At 39.2% G+C, this 19,315-nt stretch overlaps 3 protein-coding genes across 3 annotated transcripts in view; 1 reads left to right on the top strand and 2 right to left on the bottom strand.

Moving 5' to 3' along the window:
• CPNE3 (copine 3) overlaps nucleotides 1-4,933 on the bottom strand; it is a 33,428-nt gene extending 28,495 nt beyond the window's left edge. The window contains exon 1 of the mRNA XM_086608722.1: nucleotides 4,539-4,933. The gene's annotated coding sequence lies outside the window, so the exon portion shown is untranslated. The remainder of the gene's footprint in view (nucleotides 1-4,538) is intronic.
• The window catches only part of WWP1 (WW domain containing E3 ubiquitin protein ligase 1), an 86,619-nt gene that overhangs the window by 4,859 nt on the left and 62,445 nt on the right, over nucleotides 1-19,315 (bottom strand). The window lies entirely within an intron of this gene.
• Nucleotides 5,479-19,206, top strand: RMDN1 (regulator of microtubule dynamics 1). The gene is made up of 10 exons (XM_086608723.1): nucleotides 5,479-5,616; nucleotides 6,105-6,216; nucleotides 8,852-8,939; nucleotides 10,677-10,836; nucleotides 11,514-11,603; nucleotides 12,256-12,311; nucleotides 14,402-14,489; nucleotides 16,134-16,164; nucleotides 16,911-17,044; nucleotides 19,034-19,206. Exons 1-10 carry the CDS (start codon nucleotides 5,482-5,484, stop codon nucleotides 19,070-19,072), a joined length of 933 nt encoding a protein of 310 aa, XP_086464849.1. The 5' UTR covers nucleotides 5,479-5,481; the 3' UTR covers nucleotides 19,073-19,206.

The following is a 19,315-nucleotide window of genomic DNA, read 5'->3' as shown; positions in this document are numbered from 1 at the left end:
GTAAAACCAAAACACGGAGCTCTTCTAGCTGCTAAAAAGAAGAGCTAACTCTGTCGCAGCTAAAACCAGGACACAGGCGCATGAAGCTTTACTGTCCTGAACATTCAGTGTATGCAATTGTTCAGTCTCTGCTCTTTCAGACAGGACTAAGATAACACTTCTTGCAAAGAGAAATTTTTGGGGTAAAGGTCTCTAGGCTGGTACTCCTTAGAACTGCTTTTATTGCGTTTCAGATCAAACAGTTACAGAGCTTCTTGCAACAGCCTTTCGCAAGAAGGGTTCCGGTGAAGAGCTGGCACAAAGATGGACAAAACAAGATTTAAATGAAAATAACCTGGGAGACAACATCCATCTGACAATATAACCTTCTCAATCCATAATCTCATCATAATCCTCTAGCATCTCTACATAACAGTTGCATATGCAAAGAACAGAAAATGACAACATATTCCCCAAAAATGCCACGTCTGCTGCAAAATGCTGAATATGTAATTGTAACAAACGGATCCTTCTTTCCACTTTTGGGGCTAGTAGTGACACATTTTCTCATGATCTCATGGACTTCAGGTATATAAATGTATATTTAAAAAAATCTCATGGAAATGGACCACCTCACAGGAGCTGACCTTTCATACAAAGTTACAAAGGCCAAGATTGTTTCATAACCTAATTTCAGCACTGCATTTGAAAATTAGAGGCTTCTCTAAAAATCATACCTCTAAATCTGAATTCTGACTCCTCTCTCTCTTTACAGGCAACACAGCTGCTGGTAAAATTCTCATGTGGCATTAGCTGATGTGCTCACAAGTTGAATGACAAAGCAGCTCAAAGTAATACATCTCAACTTGAATTGTTCTGTAATATTTGAAGCATCACACAAAACCCTGAGGGTAAATTGTATCTTCTCACATTCACTATTTAGTATGCATGAAGGAATCATATCGTTCTTAATTGAACAAATGAGATTATGCTGATGAAACCCTAATAACGCCATGTTTTACTGGGGATTATGCCAAACAAAAATAAGAGCTGGTAGGAGTAGGAAAACTGAGGCATAAGAGTGTGTGAGAAGGGAGACTCTGTTTTCTCTAAGGGAAACAAATCATCTGTTTGTACAAGCTTCATCATACTCTGGCAGATCAAATATTTATCTACTGGATTGGTAGCACACTGGTGTAACAAGTCAGGCAACTATTTGTAGATAGTTCATGCATATAAAAAAAAAATCTATAATTAAGTTATATAGCCAAAGAACATATTTGGAACTCTATTTTTAAAAAATCCCACCGCACAGACCAGAAACTATTGACAGGAGTCCTAAGATGACTTAGTTCACAAGATTACTTAGAAACAGCCATTTCTAAATATCCTTCTGTTGACCTTTTTATTCCTGAATATATGTGTTCTGAATAGGGTTCTTCCCTGCATCCTCCTCAGTATTTTAAGAATTTTGAGTGACATTTTCATCCACACGAGCTAAACTATAGAAGGTAATATTGTGCCCTGAAAAAGAAAATCGAGAAACACAGATCTTCTGAATTTAAAATCTAGTTGCTCTAAGAAGACAGCATTCAACCAGGGGAAAACATGTTTCCTGCATATATGTTTTATCAGAATATTTTTATTTCAGTTACTTTATGGAAAACAATCTACCAGCTATGCAATTTGAATAGTATCTTAAATCGGGCATCCTTCATTGCAATTTCTCTGTGTAGAGCCACTGACTGACTTTACATAATTAATATTATCCAGAAGAAAGAAAAACTTGTATCTCACTAAAACTTGCAGCACTTTATTGCAGAAATAAGATGTAAGTGATCACGTGTTTTAGACTAATCCTTCTTACAGTCCATTTCAAGTCTGGCATGTTGTAACACTTCACTGTTACAAATACCAGTTCTTAAAAATGAGTTTACGGCAACTTAACCTCAGAGGTCTGCCTCTGGGCTTCTCAGCAGAAGGCTAAAGCTTCAGCAGGAGCATTAAAATGTGAAATGAAAGGAAATTAAAACCATGAATTGTTATTCCCATATATCAATCAAAGTAACAGGTTCTAATGCATATACTTTGAGAATCTACAGCTCCTTTTAAAATAAATAGCCTATCCAACAGTTTTACGTTTCCATGAGAGTAGCACTGTAAAGATAATAATGGGAAAAATAGAGCCTTTATAATTTATTTAAATATATTTCCCTTTATAATGGGAAATCCAGAGCCTTTGTTAGAGAGGCTCTATAGATATATGAGATATATGTAGGAAAATGAGATAGATGAGAAGTCCAGCAAGAAAAGTCCTTTAAGATTTTAAGAACAAAGATCAGGTTACTTTTTTGTCCTATTCCTTTAATGCTTTTTTTTTTCCCAATACGGTGATAGTGCTTAAAAGTAAGTAGACCAAAATCGGAGGCTCGGAAGCTCCCAATGTGGCTTATGCTCTGAGAAACCTATGCTTTCCTACACTGCTAAAGGTTGCCTAAGAAAAATCCGTAAAAACACCATTCCATAATGGCCCAGCATGCCATTTTGTATCTCACTACCAACAGTAACACTAACTTCAAACTGACAATCACAAAATTACACTTTACTATAGCCCAGATATATTTCGAACCGTCCTATGGGGAAATCAAGAGCTCTCCAGACAGATGTCCTTCAATTCTGTATCATAGCAGCTCCTTGCACTCTGCACTCCCTGTTCCTAAGAGGCATAATACATGCTCTGCATATGCACAGGCAGTGGCAATCATGCTAATTCCTGGAACCATCAGATTATTGCACATGTGCTAATCATCTACTGTGAGGACTTGCTAATAACCCTCCTGGACGTGAGAAGCACCAGAAGCAAGTTGCCGCCACTAGAACTAATTCAGCTGGCTTCCAACTATGCCTTGAATAAAGTACTGACTGAACATGTGCACTTGATCCAGCTATAGAATGGGAAAGATCTACAAGATACAGTGTTCTTTCAACCATAGAAGAAACTATGAAGCAAGTGATCCAAATCATTAAGACTATTTCTTAAACAGAAGCTTGGACCCAGCAAGCCAGCCCCAAAACTCCTACATTCAGAAGTCCTTCAAATGCTTAATAATGCCATTTTTAAATCCCTGAGCAACGGCATCTTATCTAAAACAATATTAAAGACAAACCAAGACATTAAATATAAAACAGTAAAGGGCACCATAATTCTACTTCCTGTCTATTTGTTTCCACAAGCCACACCACAATTTCAAATGTGATGCTAGGAGGGGCTGTTATTATGTCTTAGCCTAATTGATCCAAGAATAGAAGTAACTTTGTTGGGTTTAACAGAAAGTTATTTATCTACAAATACTAACTCGATGATGTATTATTTATGTTGAAAGAACACTCTTTCACTGAAAAATAAACAGAAATAATAAGGAAGGAAAAAAACATATCTTACTACTTAACTTTTCCCTTAAAGGTATTTCCTAAAGGAAACCATGGTAATGACAGCATCTAATTCTAAATCAGAATAAGGGGGGGAAAAAAAATTAAACTCCACTCCAGGTAATAACATTAACCTATCTGTGGAGTTGAGATTTTAGTTTTATTACCCCTAAAAGAAGGATCTTTGGTGATGTTCATACAAAACAGCTGCTACAGATTCCCTCTAGCCTTAAATTCTGGGAAAACATTAATGCCCTGAGCATAACACAAGGCTGTAAAAACACTGTGGTACAGCATTGCTACCTTGGAATTCTGGAAGATGACATTTAATAATGGCTTAGTTATTCAACCTACCGGAAATGGACTTTTGCTTTCAACAGCTGAACTAAAATTAGTCTTAACAGTCACATATAATGGATTTGTATAGATTAATTCTGAGATATTTAACACAAACATACTTGTTGGAAAAACACTGCATTGTCCCTAACACTGTGAAAGAAAAACAAGACGACCTCTGTCTCATTCTCCTTGCTCCTCTACACATCTCTTTTGCATAATTTTTTGCTGGTGTTCCACATGCCCTTTGAAACATCTTGCCTTTGTGATTATACATATATAAAGTTAAAATTTAAAAACTGGGAAAAAAGAAATTAGGATTAAGTTTGATTCTAATTACTTTTACTAAATAAACTTTTTTTGTACCACCACAGAAATATCTTTAACTTGAACTTTCAGGGACACGAAACTCCCAAAAAACCAAACTCAAATTTTGGAGGTAAGGTGATGCATATTACCTTTGAGGATACTAACTGCACTTTGAAGATACGAGCATGGAAGTAAAAGTGAAGAGCTTTTACATTTTAACTTTTCCCTAGCGGAAGAGTAAATTATGACAACATGCGTGTCAGCTAAGGTTTGTCTCACACATATCGTGCAACTGCAATGAAGAAAGAACAAACAACCACCTGCTCTAACAGCAGCTCAGCAAGAACAGCAGATGGGTTTTTTTAGGAAAAATGGTGACTTCTAACAGTCTCCTTCCTGAAGGGTGTTTCATGGTGTTACACCGCCACAGAGACCGACACCCAGGACTTCTGGCACACAGCTTTAACTCCACAGGGTTTCGCTACCTGAGGGACGGCGACTCAGACGGCTGGTTCCTCGAGCTCCGCAGAAGTTGAGGCCCAATTCCCCGCAGAGGGCTGCCTGTCTCTCGGAGCAGGAAGCGGGCCAGGCACACCTGGAGGAGACGTTTCACCAGAGGAGACGGTCAGGACAGCTGCCGCCCGCGGCCTGAGCCGCCGCCTGCAGCTGGGATGGGGCGGCCGCCCCAGCGCTGCCGCCCACCCGGCACGTTTCTCCGCTGTGCGAGGCGGCAGCCCCGGCCCGCCGGAGGGAGGAAGCGACTCAGGCGGGCGGCAGCTCGAAGGAACGGCGCGCAGAAGACATCAGCTGCCTCTCCCCCACAAAGCCTAAGCTGAAGCACGGCCTGCGCCGCCGGCCGGGCAGAGGACTCGCCCCTGAGGCACAGGGAAGGCAACGGGGCCCCGTCAGGCGACGGGCCGCCACCCAGAGGCCCCCGAGCGCTCTGCCTCCCCCGCGGACAACGCCCAGTCCCGCCCCGAACAGCGGGCATGGCGCCCAGCGCCGGTCCTCCGTGGAGGAGGTCCGCCCCCTCGTCCCCCGCGGCCGGCCCTCTCACCTGCCGGGAGCGGGGTAGCGACGGTAGCGACGGCAGCGCCCAGGCTGCCAGCCGCCGCCGCCCGCCCGCAGCGGCCTCACCCGCACCGACCACCGCGGGCGACGGGCAAGTGCGCAGACTCGCCCTCTCCCTCACACCCACCCCGCCGCCCTGGGCTGGCGACCTGGCCGGCGCTGCGGCGTCGCTCGGGTCCCGGGTTCGCGCACCGGCTGGCGCTCGGGGCGGGCTGGCAGGCGGAACGAGCAGCCGCTGCCCTTGTTTCCCTCCTGGCCCGGGCAGGGTCGGGGGATGGACTAGTTCCTCCGCTGGCGGTGGGCGGTGCTGGTGGCGGCAGTCGGCGGCGATCGGCAGCGATGGCTGCTGCTGCTGTCATGGCGGCACTGGTGCTGCCGCGGCCCTTCTGCCGCGGCCCCGCCTGCCTGGGAAGGCTGCTGCGGCGGGAGGCGCGACGTGCGGCCGGAGGGGGCCCGGGGCGCGGTGCCCGCCGTGGGGGCGGCGGGAGCGAGGTAGCCGGGCCGCCGCTCTGGGGGGCGGGGGGCGCGGAGCGCGGCCGCTTCAAGGGTCTTCTCACCGGCGTGGGCTCGCCGCTCGCCTTCCCGGGGCCTCTCAGCCGGCGGGGGGGATGGCGAGTGGAGGGGGCAGCTGTGGCAACTGCGGCATCGCGGGGCGTAGCGAAGGGCCAGTGTGTTTTTGCAAAAACTGGAATCCCTGTGCTCGCGTGGAAACCACAAGTTTGCATCTTATGTCGTGTTTGCTCCATATTTGTGGTTTATTTTCAGCCTGGCGCTCTGTTCATATTTCAAAGCGTAATTATGAGCTCCTCTTGAAAAAAAAAAAGAAAGCACCCTCCTGATGACGTGTTTTTTTCTTATTCAGTTTGGTGTTTGGTTTAACTTCTAAAAGTCTTTGTTAAAACTGGTGCTACAGATAAGAAAAACTTTTTTTAACTAAGAGTGACAATATGTATTAATACATATCTTATGATCCCATGCAGGTGCTTAGAAAAAGCCTTCAAAGGGGGTTTGCACTCTCAACAGGGTCCTTTTTCCTTTATGAAGCTCACAAGCTGATTTCTGGCTTTGCTGAGGTTCATGCAAGCTTCAAAGGTAATATTTTCAAAATTTGAGGTACGTAGGTTATTCTGATGTGAACTTTTAAAAATTTTTAGTGCCAGGACTATCTAGGGAAACAATGCAATGTGTTCGATTTTCTCCATTAAGACTGCATGCGGTGTGTTTATATGACAGGATGCTTTTGAATTGGTTCAGAATAGCCTTACAATATAGCAGTTCAACAAGTGATTCTTTCAAGTGTCACTGAAAGCAGATCTAGTAGCTATCCTGTCTAGGATATAACACACGTGCGGGGTGTATGATACCTAACTTGTTGCCCAAGCTTTAAAAAACTTACTGAGAAAGAGAACATTCAGTTAGGAACGCAGACCAAACCTTAACTTCTAGAAATCCTAGTTAGTTCAGGTTTTCAATATGAACACAGTGCAATTCCCATTTAATCTACTTGAGCAGCTCTGAGATTGCATTTCAGAAGAAAATTGAGAAGTGTCTTGTATTTTTATCACATTGAAAAAGGGGAGGAAAAGGCTTGCAGACTTAGAACTTGTCTATCACATGGTAAGTTAAGGGTTTTTGAGAGTAAGCCTAACTGAAAGGTATTCTTACTCTGTAGATTAGATAGTAATTTAGATAACCTGTTTCTCAGTATCTCAAAAGAGAGAAACATCTTAGATTTTGTGCTTATAGAAATAAAAATTCAGACAATACACTTTTGAATGAATAAGGGACTGCTTCATTTGCTGTAATAGGAGGAGGTTCAGCGAATAGATTTAAGATGGCTATTCAGTGCACAAAAATTTCCCATGAGGAGGATAAATAACATTACTTAGTTGCTTCTGGTCCTTTTTAGTGCTCTCACTTGAATCTGGCACTTACATTGCCAAGACAAGCAATGTTGGTGTGCCTTCTAAGCAAGACAAGTAGTAGATGTGGTGAAAATACAAGTAAAAAAGAAATACCTGAAAAATACTTTTAAAGAAATAAAAATCTAGTCATTTACAAAAAAAAAAAAAAAAAGATCACCTGTTGGGAGACACGTTCAGAAGTTTGAGTTTTGAGGATTTAGTCATTAGATATATCAGTAGTGTTCGGAGAGTCTCAATGAGCAAACATAACAGTTCACTGAAGATAATACTGGAGGCGGACCATGAAGCTAATCTTAGACACTGAAATCCAAAGTCCACGTAGACCGTTACCTTATCTTATCTTTGAAATGGTTGATAAAAGGCATTTAGACATGGCAGAGTTAAAAATTATCCAGAATGCTCTCCTAATCTTCAGTCATTTATATTCTAGGATCTTTGTAAGCCAAATAGGAGGGTTTTGTGTTTAGTAGCCTTCAATGTTTTTTTTTTTTTTCTATAAGTAAAACTGCTGCTGTGAAACATCAGCACCGTATTCAGTAGATAACTTGAAAAAAGAAAGCTTATAAACATGATTCATTTTTACAAAGTGGGGGAGGAGTGGAGATGACTAGAGCTTATGTTTTGACTTAAAAGTTTGATCACGGACTCAGGAGTAATACCAAAGAGATGATAAGCATAGCTGAAAGTTCTGTAAGAAATTAGACAAGGCTTTTGACTTAAAAGGTAATTCTTTCATGTTTTAATGTCGACAGAGGAGTAAACTCAGTTTGTTCTTCTCCTGAACAGTTGTATACTTCAGTAGAATTATCTCCCTGCTTCCCTTTGGGTACTTTTCCTCCTAATTCTATCTGTTCTCATGCTAGAATCCTGTGTTGCATCATGTTTGATATTTCTCTTTCTGGAATGCTGTTCGATGTACTATATACATACTATATTTATTTATATATTATTATATTCAGCCAGTATTGGAAATCATAATCCCCCATTTCTGTTGTGTTTTTAAGTATTCTCCAGAAAAAGAATTAAAGTATCATATAAACAATGGGTACTTAGTTCATAAATTCATACTTCAGAAGGCCAATTCTGATTTTTCAAATTATTTTTGCTTTTAGTATCTTGAACACTTAGAGGTTTTAGTAGGTGAACTGTATTTTTTGGAGTCGTATTTGTGAAAATATTAAAGACTTCAGTCACAAAACCTTTAGGCAGTGTTTCATTTTGGCTTGTTGAATAAGATAATGAGACCCACTCAATTCGCAGTCATGGTCTGGCAAAACTATGGAACCATATTGAGAATGAAGAATATTTTTTTTAATGTAATTTGTTTTCATTTTTATTATTAGATTTAAATTCTGGACATGTACTATTGAAGAGGTTTTGTTACTCTCGGATCTCTACAGCACTTGCCCTCCTGGTCATATTTTCCATATCTTTTTTTTCCCCCCTGCCATTTTTACAAAGAGAACGAATTGCTTCTAGTAGTCTAATGCATTGAGAAAGACACTTTTGAATGTTAAATCCATTAAGCATCCAAAGCTCTATTACTGAAAGCTGTTTTGTAGTTCCATGAGAGAAGTGTGTATTCTGCACTGTTTCTCTTCCTAGTTGTTCATTGTAAATGTAGCTCACTCAATCCTGATGCGCGTATAAATTGTTTGGAATGATGGCCTAAAACCCAACAACATCATTTGTTCTTTGTGTTTCAGCTAGGTTGTCTTGCTCTAAAATGTTTTGTTTATGCTATAATGTCCTAATTACATTATTTGTTTTTCTGTTTCCACAACTGTAATTCCTTCTTTAAGTGGAAGAAGTTATAGAGCAAGCAGACTACCTGTATGGGAGTGGAGAAACTGAAAAGCTGTATGGGTTGCTGGTTCAGCATAAAAATAGGTACTTGACTGCATTGAGACATTACTGTGACTTCCTTTCTGTGCTCTTCTGTATCAATTTTTCAACTAATGCTCTCATTGTGGCATGCTGGAGAACCTTGCTTTTCATCTTTATGTAAGTAGGAAAGAAGGACTCTTGATCTTTTTCCTCCTAATGGAAAAAATGAACGAAGAAAGGACTGGTAGCTGTAGAAGGTGAGGGTTAACACTCAAGTTTTTCAGTCCTGCAAAGGAGGGGGTTTTGCTTGTTTGTTTTGTTACTTTAAGAATCCTTTAAAATATAATGCAAAAACTCCTAATGTGTCTACACATTACTAAAGACCAAAGTACCTAGAATAGAGGTGTCGAAAAGTTTTCAGTCCCTGTTTAATTTCTTTTTCACTGCTAACCAGCTGTTTTTTCAGTTTTCATTTGTCTCATGTTAGGATTTGAGTCTAAACAAAACAGGATTTGAGTCTAAACAAAAAAGCTCCTTACTCACGTAGTTATGTCTTAACTGCACAGAACATTATTGATAAGCGAACTGAGACGAGCTGCTTAAGGGAAAAGTACAAAATGCATTGCAAACTGAAGAGTCCATTCCTTTGGAGGAGACAAGGCATCTCACTCCTAGAGCATTTCTGGAGGAAATAACTGTTCAGTTGTTTTCTGTTTGGTTTTGGTTTTTTTTCTTAAGTCTTGCCAGGGGCACAAGTATAAAGCCTGGAAAGTTAAATGAAGGTCTTAGCCTGTAAGGGACACCATGCCATAAACAAGGTGTAAGCTTGCTACTAGGTGTATAACAATACTAATTATCCTGTGAGGAGTTACAATTCCAGTAGCAGTACTCAACATTTTTGTGACTTGGCTGAAAAATGAGTCTGCTAAATTAGAGGAAGACTGCTGCTCTGTGAGCAGTGACTCAGTTTTACTCCAGATAAGAAAACTGGCTTTTATTGATGCTGTGAGTTTAGCAATAACTCATGTATGTTTTTTAATATTTTTAGTTTCTGGTAGTTTTGACTTCAGTATTTCTCTTGGGGGGAGGAAGGGCAGGTGGGAGGGGGAGTTTTACAGCCAGATAGCCAGAACTTCTGAAAGACTTTCTAAACTTAAATACTAAAGTCTTTATTAAAATTGTAAGCCAAAATTAAAATGGTAGTTAGGTAAAAGTATAGTAAAGTGCAAGCAGTGTTTGAAAACAGTACGTTAACAAAATAATAAAATTTAAAATCTCTTGGCTATAATAGCAAATTTTTGGCTATAATATACTATACACTATTTGATATAGTGATATAAATAAATGTTTTTTCACTGTTATTCTAGGAAGAATTTTATTATTTAGGTACAATTATGGGGAAAAATATGCATAATATTTTAAATATTCCTAGTAAATATTAATATCATATCAGTGGAATGCTGCAAAAAGTACCATCTAGCTAAGAAAAAAGCAGTCTTTGTTTTCCTTCTGGTGTGATACTGCTGGGTTTTTTAAATCTGCATCTTTTTTGAGAAAACAAAGCCGTTTCCTACAGATAGGTTTGCTTCAGAGACCAGAATGGCAGAACGAAGGTATCATCAGACTGTCTGTAATGGAGGGCTTTCATTTGTTGTTTGTTACCTCGGGGTTGTGTGGAATGACAGATGATATGCTGTTGTCTTACCACCCACTTGAGATAACATGTTGAAAGACTGGTTTAAGACGCTTGCTTTGTTTGCGTTATTGCTTTAAAACGAGTGTGTTTCTGTTCATAACTAGTGATGACGCAGAGCTGTTATGGCGGCTGGCGCGGGCGTCACGGGATCTAGCTCAGCTTAGTAGTACTTCTGCAGAGGAGAAAAGACAACTGGCGTATGAAGCCCTTGAGTATGCCAAAAAGGCACTTGAAAAAAATGAATCAAATTTCGCAGCGCACAAGGTGAGCCAAGCAAAATAACTGAACTGAAATCTTGTTCTTTGATTTCTGCCAGTAGGAACTGAACAAATGCCATTCTGCTGTTTCAGCAAACTTCAGCATAATCCAACATTTCAATTGAAAATGAGTGAGACTTCTAATTTTCCCTGACTTTTTTGGAAGATCAGAGTTCAGACACTTGCAGCTAAATTTCCTGTATACAGGAAACAGGAACTGGTTAAATGTTTGCAGAACCATGGAAAGAGGTGACTGATCAGGTTGATTACAGCTGATGTAATCAGCTCATCCTTCTCTGATGTAGCCTTAAAAACACTGTACACGCTCCACGTTCAGCATGCCCTTTCTGTGCACAATAGTAGCTCTGTAGAGTTGCACTGGAAATACTTCAGGCTCTGGCTTTGTTCTGCTCTTTTTTTTGTGTTGCTTCTGTCACTGGCAGAGAGGTAACAAAGTGTAGGCAATTGTGTTGGCTCTTGGACAAAAAGAGGACATTGATTCCCTTCCACATGCAGACCAGCAGGTTGCTCTGATGCTGCCTGAGCTGTTCATAACAAATACTTCTTGCTTGTTGTTGTTAATGGTGGTGGCAGCTGTTCTGTTTTGTTGATTTTTTTTTTTAATTTACTATTAATAGCTATAGTGCTTTATTAAATGTTTTATTTTTGTTCTTTGAATTACAGTGGTATGCAATTTGCCTCAGTGATGTTGGAGATTTTGAAGGAATCAAGACTAAAATCGGAAATGCCATTGTTATCAAAGAGCATTTCCAGGTAATGTAAACAGTTTTTTGCATATGGCTGCATTAGTATGTCCAATATGTAGATTGTGTGAGAGTTGTGAACTATTTTTTTGTGAAAATTTGCAAGTATAATTCTGTTCTAATCTCCTGCTGACACTTTGTTTCTTGGGTTATTGTGACAATCCTGAATGCCCCAGCAACAACGAGTACAAATTATCTCCTGCAATAAACTAAGTCCCTATAGATGAGAGTCTTGAAATACCTTAAGTGCTTTTGACACCTCTTAGGACTAGATAAAATGTAACTGTGCTATTGAGAAACGGCTGTGTGGCTGTCCTTTTAACTGTGGATTGTGTAACAGTGAAGGACAAATACTGGAGAAGATAAAGGACTACTAATTTTATATCACGAGGAATAGTATCAAAATCTGAACACGCCAAGTCTCATGTGAAGCTTTAAATGACCTACTAAACAGAAGTGCTTAAAAATCTGTCAGTCTTTAGTTTTTTGGAGGTGAACCAATTCAGTTGTGCACTGAATAAATACCGTATCACCTTGAAATTCTACACCGCATTAATCTGGTTTAATTAACAGTAATATAACAAGTCTAATTTTTTAATGTATTTTAATGCAAATGTGCAGAACAACTTTTTACATCTGTTGTTTTTTTTTCTCCTCACTAGAGAGCCATTGAACTCAATCCAAAAGATGCTACAACAATTCATCTTATAGGCATTTGGTAAGGCATATTTTCAAATAGAAGTTAGCCTGTAGCAAAGAAAAAATGCCAGAATATAAAGTGTCTCGTATGAATTGCAAAAATGCTTGGAATAATTCAGTGGCTTGTAATTAATGCAAACATGAAAACCTATTGAACAGGTATAGGACATCATGCCTTGATAAAGTCTGGCTGGTAATTCTTATGCAGTTGAAAAAGCTGAAAAACAATTGTTCATTCAATTTATTTATTTTACTGTGTGGAACCGTTACAAACTCATTTTGCAGATGCGAGTATGTTTCTGTAGCAGACATCAAAGTGTCATTGCCACTCATTTTTTTCTACTGGTGAGAATGGAGAGAAAACTCAACACTGAATTTACATTGAATTTCAGAGATGGCTGCAACTTAGTACAATCTGTGTATAGTGAAAAGCTATCAAAAGTGATATGTGTTGCTAAAATACCTCCGTTATTATCTGTCATGATACTGTATTTTTAAAGTTACATTTAAGTAAAGGCAGCTTATAAATGCATATGCCATAACAAAAATCTCCAAAATTGAATTTACTGCTCAGTGAAACTGGTACTAAGAATTACTGTGACATAGCAGGCAAAGGGACTGGAAATAAAACTTCTCATACTAACCAGGGCGTTCTGTGGAAGCGGTGTGGCTGGAAGCAGTACCTTTTCCATGTTAGTGAGAGACTCCAGACAGCATTTCTGGTTATTTGTCTGAAAGAGACCAAAGCTGCTACATTGTTTTACAGGAAGACTCTAGAGACTCAAAATAAATAAAGCCAATGTATTTGTAGCTTAAAAAAATATTTCTAAAAACAACAGCCACCTTCTCTATGTTTTTTTTCTGGACTCTTGAGTATCACAGTGAATTGCAATGTACTGCTCCAGATTTTTTTTTTATTAGTTTACAAACTTACTTCAGTTTTCCAGCATCCACTGGTCATTTCCACATGACCTAACCATTGCAATAGTCCAAATTTTTAAACAGAAGCGTGTGCTACCAACTAAATGAGCCTCAAGGTCAGCTTTGAGATAGGAAGCCTGTTCTAGAAAGTACTTAAGACATTGTTCCTAAGGAAAATTAGCAAAGATCAGAAATGTGAGATTATTATTTATTTTGGCGCTATAATATCCCCATATTGTATACTTAAATATACTTAGTATTGAATCCCAGAGCATCTTCATCTGAAACTGGAATTTGGCGTCAGCTGATTCTTGAGTATCTTTCTCCTTTACCTTTCTAGTCTATCCTGAGTTGAAACACTGATTGGCATGTCTGATAAGGCACGCCTGATGGCAAAATTTCAACTCAGACTGTGTATTCCATGCCTCGCCCCCCTCTTCTCTGAACACTTCCATATTTGTATTTATTAATTTTTTCACCTCTTCCTGAATGCTCTATTTTACACAGTGAAGAATATTCTTATAGTCATTGTGGGAGGGTAATAAAGGGTAATAAACAGCGTTGTTTAGTGTTTATACCTGGAATGTTCTACGTGTCTGAAATATTTAATAAATGTTTAACTCTTTCAGCATGTCCAAGATAGATGACTGATTACCTTTGTTATTTAGTAGATAGGAAAGCAGCATAGAATGGTCTAGCCTAGAACACAGTAGTTTGATTCTTGGGTTTATTTTCATTCTTATAGATAAAAGAGTCTTTCAGGAATGTACTGCAGATCTGCTTTATATTAATAATTGAGAAAAACAAGGTAATGTTGAGGTAAGGCAATGACATTGCTCAGTCGTGCCCTCTTTTTGCAATTGTATTAGAACAATATCAAATACACATAAATCGTTAAAATCATTCAAGCTCAAAAGCTGCCTCATGATTGTAACTCTTATCTGTTCTTGTCTAATGCAATAGCAGTTCCCAGTAAAAGACACACCAAAACTTCTTTAGCAGAACTATGCAGCAACTTCAAACATCTTGCTATTCTGTTGTACAGTTACCAGAACTTGCTGATAGAACTTGCAGTGTGGTTGTTGTGATTCTTGGAAACAACAATTACAACATCCAAGATACAAGAATGTTACTCAAAAACAAGAGAAAAATGTGAAAGGTATATACAGATGTTTCCTTTTGCTCCAGGTGTTACTCCTTTGCTGAAATGCCATGGTACCAAAGAAAAATAGCTGCAGCGCTATTTGCCACACCACCAACCTCCACGTTTCAAGAGGTACAATATGAAAATGTTTCACAGATTGTTATTCCCCCCACAAACCTGTTGATACACCTTTAATAATTTTCCTGACAAAGCTGATCTCTGCTTATAGAATGTGTGGACTTGTGAGTTTTCAGCTGTCATCAATAAAATGAGAATATAACAGGAGAGTGAGGGATATCTAAAAACATCTTAAAAATCTTTTTTTTTTTCAGCTGTAGCACACATAGAATAGTGAAAATTATTTCATGTAGTTTGTGGAGCAGAAAACAACAAGCTATATGTAACTCAGTTTGGATTTACTATTATGTTCTATTGCAGATAACTGTCTGTACTAGTTCCACTGCTGATGATTTATATGGTAGTGTTATACCATGCACTTATTTGATAAGACGATTAGAATTTTTCCCTTTATATTAAATGCAAAGAGTAACAGCTTGTTTTATTACTTACCATTAACAAATACTTTCTCATCCCCTGGCTACATATGGTGTGTTTTTTTTCAGTTGAAAGTATTTTTGTTCATCTTTGCTATGAAAATTCCTGCTGTCATACACCCTAAAACATACTGTCCAGATGTGTATCTTCTGGGGTGCCTAACACAGTATGCATCTTTTAAACGCTTCTACATACATAGAAACTTGAAAATTAAATTAGTAATAGGAAAGTTTGCTGCAGCTATTATAATCTTTGTTTGTTTAGATCAACCAGTAACTGGCCCGCTATGTTTTGTTCTTTTAAGAGGTGAGGTGGGCAGGAGTCACTGGAAAGTAGTTGTAGAAGGCTTCTTGCAGTTACACAGAAAGCAATTTAAGCTCTGATTGAAAAAGAAATAAAACTTTTTAATGGAATGTCAAGCTTGTAAGTTTGCTGAAAATCACTCACAAAAGAATACAAAGTGTCAGCCAGGATTTTGAATACTGCAGAATTATGCCAGTCCCAGCATCGAGTTCTGTAGCACTTAAGTGGCTGAAAAAGCAAACTTGTCCCAGAACCTGTAGTTGAGCCATACCCTTAGACTTCTGCAGTTCCAGTACAAAATCTGGTTTGTAGATACTTCCTCACTTTAAGTTCTCTGACAATATTTTCCCTCCAGCTAGTAACATGAGAAAGAGGTAGGAATGGACTGAAATTTCTGATGTGCAGGATGGGAAACTAGTTGAAAAATGCGTGCGGATCTCATGAAGGTTGATTCTCAAGTAAGAGGATACTGACTGGTGCTCTGTGGGAATCAGTTCTCCCTGAAGTACTTGTCAACATCAATGACCTGAATAATAAGATTTGTTTCATCTATTAAATTTATACATGAGAACTGGCTGGGGGAAACTGTAGATATGCCGAAAGGTAGAAGTAAAATGCAAAATGACCTTTCCAAGTTGAAGACTGGAAAAACACAATCCAATTTGCTAGGGACAAATACGAGGTACTAAGGGAGGAAGCAGCAGGGGAAGAGTTGGGTAAGTACTGCTTCTGTTGAGATGATGTCGAATCTGATTGTACACTGAACGAGAACCATCAGCAGCATGCTGAGTTAATAAAAATAAGATCATGGACAGGAAGTCCTTCTTCAGCTATGTTAAGCATGCACATAAGACTTTAGCTTGACTACTCTGTTCAGTTTATTCTCCATTTTAAAGACGGCAACTTTATCTTTCGCAGGCTCTTCGTTACTTCCACATGGCAGAGGAAGGTAACACTTCTAACTTTTTTGGACAGAATAGTATCTTTTATGAATGATGACTTGCAATAAACCTCTAGCTTTTGGTATTATCTTAATAGCATATGATCTGCTGATACATTGATCAGCCTGTTGTGCTAGTCAACACGCAAGATTTAAATTGAAATGTTTCATCAGAGATTCTCAAAGCATGTTACACACTTAATATCATCACTTATTTTTTTGGAATAAGTATTAAAGTGAAATTTGTACCTTCATTAGTAAGAAAATACTCTTCCTCAACACATTTAACCGTAATGCAGGGGAAGAAGCAAATAAAAAAGAGAATTTTATGTCACTTTTGCTAAATTTTCTTGAAATTCAAACGTCCTCTGTATTCTAAATAGAAAGTCAGAGAAAGCACACTCTTTTTATTATTTCAGAAGCTATTTGGATCAGAGTGCCAATCTAACTGGCAGTAAAACTGTCCACATGTAAAAGAAAATAGGGACCTATCATTTATCCAAGAGGCAAGCTATAAGCAAAACTGACTAGCTGAAAGTTAATTTAGTATATTAACTAACAAGCTGCTAGCTAATGTAACTGTGTATCAGACCAAAATCTAGCAAGTAAAAGTTTCACATGGGCTTTCTTCTGATCCAAAGTCAGAATGCTATTCATATTTTCTGAAATAAGTATTTAGAGGAGCGACACTGTATCAGGGCTTTGATAGCATGTTACTCATTCTCATTCAAAGCTTTTCTTCTGTCTCCGTACAGCTGACCCAAATTTCTACAGCAAAAATTTGCTCTTTTTGGGGAAGACATACTTGAAATTAAACAATAAAAAGATGGCTCTTCTGTGGTTAAGCAAAGCGAAGGAGTATCCTGCACATACAGAAGAAGACAAACAGGTAGGAAGTTAAGAACTGTAATAATACAATTATATACTGCAACCAACATGTGTGACATCATAGCAGTGGAATGTTTTATAAAGTTAAATCAGAGTAAATTGTAGTTCAGCACCTATATTCCAGGATCACACCCAGACACCAAAAAAATTCTAGTTTGTTGGTAACTGCCTCTGAACACAATGGTTGGAAAAGTTCTGTTTATAACACAGAACGCACACTTCCTCCTTCAGGATGTTTTTGTAGTGCTAACAACAACCTGCCCTTAACTCTGTTGTTGAGGCAGGCACCTAAACTAACCTATGTGTATGTGAATACAGATTCACTTTCCATATGCTTAAAACTGGAAAGGTAGAAATCAGTTTGGAAGAGCTAAAACCCACATGAATAGGAGGAACTAAAAAGCATGGATGTATCAGAAACTTACTAGAACCATAAAACTTCACATTTCAGTCTTTCCAGGCTCCGGGGGAGAGATTCAGACTATCTAAATGGAGACAAATGAAAGTAGTGCATCTTTTGACAGGACATCTCCAATGCCAGGTGACATGGAGGCATTTAATTAATCTTTTGAATTGCTCAGAAGGATCCTGGTTTGGATGGGTGGGCACCTGCTTCCTACCTAAACATGTACAGAGTACATCTAATCCATTAGACTTGTTCAGACCTAATACTGCATTCAGCATAAACCACAGCAGTTGCAGTTATCTTTCATAAACAATCCTGTTAGCATCAGGACTAACAAAACCTGATTTCCCAACTGATTTTTCTTATGGTTGATTGACTCTAATGCATTTAGCATTAAGCCGCAGGATGAACTGTTACAGAAAACATCCAAATGTGTTGTGACATTCCGAATGTCTTAATTTTAAGAAACACTTTGGTAGGATTTTGCACTTCACACCTCAGAAAAAAATACTACTCGGCTTTCCCTCTGCAGATTCTCTAGTAAGGCTTGAACTGTTTCTCCCAAAAGTGAGCTCCTTCAGTAACATCTTTCAGTAGAAACACGAGTAAGGGTTCTGTTCCTCCACTGCTTTGCAAAATATGTAGGAATTTAATAGCCTAAAGGAGTAGTGGTCTCAGGTATGTATGAAATTAGTTCTTCTGACAGTTATTAATAGCTGGAGCCACATGTGAAACCAGTGATCCTAAAAGCTCACCTGTCTTTGGAAACCACACAAAAGGAGTCAGTAGTGGTTTTTGAGCAGCAGCCAGGTTGCTGAACTGCTTATCTGCTGCAGGAGTGCTTGGCCTCCTGCAACAGACATCTATCTCTTCCTTACCTCCTGGAAGAGCACAGTGCTGCTGAACTGAGAGAGGTGGTATCCTCTCCATTCTGTGGGTGAATGTGTAAAACACAAAATTCACTGGGAAGTAGACTTGGTAGTCCAGTAAGAAGGAAACTGGCCTGTGCCAAGAAACTGGAATTCTTGTCTCTATGTTTGGCAGAAGTAGGCAGCAGTGAGTTTTCTGAACATTTTTTACCTCTGAGAATCTGCAGTATTTATCTGGCTTATGTTGTCTGCACTGCTTGCTCTCTCAGGGCCAGAAGTTTGCTGATTGGGTTTTGGTTGGTTGGTTGGTTTTTACTATAGAAGTTAGAGGTCATACTAAAATTTTACTAGATTTTACCGAGAATCCCTAGGCAAAGGGAGTCTCAGAAACAGTCTTCTCACACTTCCTCAGCCACTGTCCAGTTTTGCTACGTTGGTTGGTTACAGTCAGGTGTAGGACAATTTACTACATGCTACTATTGGACTACAGCAGATCAAGAGCTAATCATCTGTATTCAACCCAAATGAGCTTACTACATGCAGTAAGTGAATTACTCTGCAGGCACTGGCTTCAGTGGTTTTATTCTCATTCACGTTTCAAGTGTTGAGCATCTTGAACTACAGAAAGGAAAATGACTAGTCGCAGGAGGGTTCTGAATTTACGGAAGTGTGGTGAAACATCTGGGTTGTTAGGAGCATATTTGTTTTCTTTCAGGTACAGAAAGAAGCTTTGGAATTGCTAAACTCTATATAAGAAGAAAGAAGTTAATGGAAATTCAGTGCCTCAGATTTGAGAAGCATAGGAAAAAAGACCCCAAATACTACTTTGCTTTATTGAAGCTGTTAATAAACACGTCACCTACACTTGCTGTCTCCCTCTCGTTTCAATTAAACTGTCAACTAGAAGATGTGTTTCGTTATGTGATCCTGTCTGCTGATTTACACGGGAATAAAGGGCTTAATGGACAAGCAGGATACGTGTTGGAGGGGAAACACT

Source organism: Tauraco erythrolophus, chromosome 3 (assembly GCF_009769465.1).
Source record: "Tauraco erythrolophus isolate bTauEry1 chromosome 3, bTauEry1.pri, whole genome shotgun sequence".
Taxonomy (NCBI): domain Eukaryota; kingdom Metazoa; phylum Chordata; class Aves; order Musophagiformes; family Musophagidae; genus Tauraco; species Tauraco erythrolophus.
Note: the sequence above shows the minus strand (reverse complement) of the source record. Positions and strands in the feature narration are given on the sequence as shown.

Excerpts from the sequence above, each read along its gene's own strand:
- RMDN1 (XM_086608723.1), top strand. The coding sequence starts at position 5,482 with ATGGCGGCACTGGTGCTGCCGCGGCCCTTCTGCCGCGGCCCCGCCTGC. Across the intron at positions 5,617-6,104 it reads GTGGGGGCGGCGGGAGCGAG|GTGCTTAGAAAAAGCCTTCA; the intron begins GTAGCCGGGCCG and ends GATCCCATGCAG. Across the intron at positions 12,312-14,401 it reads ATTCATCTTATAGGCATTTG|GTGTTACTCCTTTGCTGAAA; the intron begins GTAAGGCATATT and ends CTTTTGCTCCAG.